Source organism: Triticum dicoccoides, chromosome 7A (assembly GCF_002162155.2).
Source record: "Triticum dicoccoides isolate Atlit2015 ecotype Zavitan chromosome 7A, WEW_v2.0, whole genome shotgun sequence".
NCBI classification, from domain to species: Eukaryota; Viridiplantae; Streptophyta; class Magnoliopsida; order Poales; family Poaceae; genus Triticum; species Triticum dicoccoides.
This window is the reverse complement of record NC_041392.1, coordinates 220,113,005-220,115,397: the sequence shown is the minus strand read 5'-3', so window position 1 is coordinate 220,115,397 and position 2,393 is coordinate 220,113,005. Positions and strand designations below refer to the sequence as shown.

The 2,393-nt window shown below is 50.1% G+C and overlaps 1 protein-coding gene across 1 annotated transcript; it reads right to left on the bottom strand.

The window, feature by feature from the left end:
* Positions 1-994: 994 nt before the first annotated feature.
* Positions 995-2,041, bottom strand: LOC119333404 (26.2 kDa heat shock protein, mitochondrial-like). Its single transcript, XM_037606308.1, has 3 exons — positions 2,034-2,041; positions 1,782-1,939; positions 995-1,695 (listed from the first exon to the last, which is right to left on the bottom strand). Exons 1-3 carry the CDS (start codon positions 2,039-2,041, stop codon positions 1,262-1,264), a joined length of 600 nt encoding a protein of 199 aa, XP_037462205.1. The 3' UTR covers positions 995-1,261.
* Positions 2,042-2,393: the final 352 nt, after the last annotated feature.

Here is a 2,393-nt window from a genome sequence, read left to right as displayed (position 1 = left end):
GGGTGTTACAATCTTCTTCATTCTTCACCCGGATCATGCCGGCATCTTGGGTTGGAGGTCCAGCTAGTGGAACTTCACTAGCTCCTCAAGAGTTTGCGGCGGCTACTAGATGCCCGAACATCACCAGTTGCCTGGGTTCGCTCCACGGAACTGGCTAATGCGACTGGATGAACATTGAGGAGCAAAAATCAATCAGAAACAACACATCCACCACAAATCCAGTAATCACGTCAAACTTCCGGAAATCAACTAGCACTTGACCATTTCTAAAAAAAAGGTTCAGGACCAGTTTCATTACCAAATCAGTTCATTGCCTCAAACTAGAGGAAATCAACAAAGATTAATGACGAATTTTCACCAGCAAAGTAGTTCATCATACGTTTTTTTGTTCTTGTGGAAAATCGACAGAGTTCAGGATCAACTTCTCCATCAAAGTATAGTTGATAATATCAAGAAGTAAACACATAGTAGGATAAACACAAAACATTCAGGTAACCACCAAATCAGTTAATCACATTATACTTGAGAAAATCAACGAAGCAGGACGCCTATCTCATGTGACTGTTCACGCAAGAACACTACAACTACAAACTGGAACAATTACAGTTGTTACAAGAAGTTAAGCTCAAGGATAAGCACACAAAATTCGAGGATATCAGACAAGCAAAAATTTCACAAAAACAATTCAAGGATAAGCACGAAAAATTCACGGAACAGCAAGCAAAAATCATCAACCTGTAACTGCCCGTTCACCAACTCCATGACGTCAAACTAGAGGATAGGCATGAATGCCCAGCTTTTTCAGAAAGCTTAAAGCAATACCAGATGAAGGACGAGAAAAGATATACAGGCGAGACTAGCTTACGACAATCAAAGTAGTTCATCAGGCCAAACTTCGTACAATCTACAAAGTTGATGATCGATTTCACCACAAATTTAGTCCAGCACGCCAAACTTAAGGAGATCAACAAGGTTTCATGACCAATTTCAGCACCAAATGAGTTCATCATATGCCAAACTTGAGGAAACCAACAGAATTTCATGACCAATTTCACCGCCAAGGCAAGTTCATCATATGCCGAACTAGAGGAAATTAACAGAGTTCGCGACCAACTTCACCACCAGACCACTAGCTAATCGATCCAAGACGATCAAAGAAGCAAAACAGGGCAGGAAGACACCAAACATGACCACATCAACAAGGGGTCTCTCACACTCTCGCGCCGGCCATCCTCCATGAGCACTACCACGACGGCACTAGCTACTCGACCTTGACGTGGAAGACGTCCTTGCGCTCCTCCTCCTTGACCTTGAGCAGGGTGACCCAGAGCACGCCATTCTTCATCTCGGCCTTGATCTTGTCCATCTTGTACGCGTCAGCGGCGGGCACCTCGATGCGGCGGTTGTACCTCGGCACCGCGGAGTCGTCGTCGCCGTCCCAGGGCTGCTTCTCGCCCTCGCCCTTGATCACCAGGATGTTCTTGTCCGCGCGCACCTCCACGTGCTCCTTGGTCAGCCCCGGCATCGGCACCTTGAGGTACACCGCGTCGTCGTCCTCCTTGGCCACCCACCGTCCGAGCCGCGACGCCCCAGCATCAGCAGTGGAGGAGAGGCCGCCGGTCTGAGTTGCGACGTCCTCCATGAGAGACAGCAGACGGGCTATGCTGGTCGGCGCGCCGAGTGGGTCGAGCACGTCTGCAGAATCAACACCGAGGAAACCAAAAGCAGATCAGAAGGCTGATTTGACTCACGACGCAAACAAACGGGGAAGCACAGCATACCCTGCGAGAAGAAGCTGGGGATGACGAGGTCGCGGCCGCTGTAGTCGTTGTCGTCGTCGTAGCGGCTGGCCTCCTTGACCTGGGTGTTGTACGGGCGGCGGTCGGCGGTGACGGCGGGGGAGCGGAGCGGTAACTCGAACGGCGGTAACTCGAACGTACTGCACCTCCGAGTTCTGCACACGTCTAGCTCGATGACGTCCCTCGTCCTCTTGATCCAACAAAGTGTCGAGAAAGTATATGTTCCGTCAGCACAACGACATGGTGACGGTGATGGTAAAATGAACCACACAGGACTTCGCCTAAGCACCACGAGAATATGACCTGGGTGTAAACTGTGGAGAGGGGCACCGCACACGGCTAACAATTGATGTTGTGTGTGTTCTAGGCGCCCCTCCCCACATATATATAGATGAGAGGGCAGGATAGGCAGCCAGGTGAGGGAGTCCTGGACTAAGGGGTTCTCGGGCGTCCGGCCCATTATCCTTTGGGCCGGAATGATGGGTTGTGAAGACATGAAGGCCGAAGACTGCACCATGTCTGGATTGGACTCTACTTGGCATGGAAGGCAAGCTTGGCGATCGAAGATTCCTTCTTATGTAACCGGCTCCATGT

What these genes read in the sequence shown, in the direction of transcription:
- LOC119333404 (XM_037606308.1), bottom strand. An exon ending in CCCCAGCTTCTTCTCGCAGG is followed by an intron (nt 1,696 to 1,781) that starts GTATGCTGTGCT and finishes TTGATTCTGCAG; the next exon opens with ACGTGCTCGACCCACTCGGC.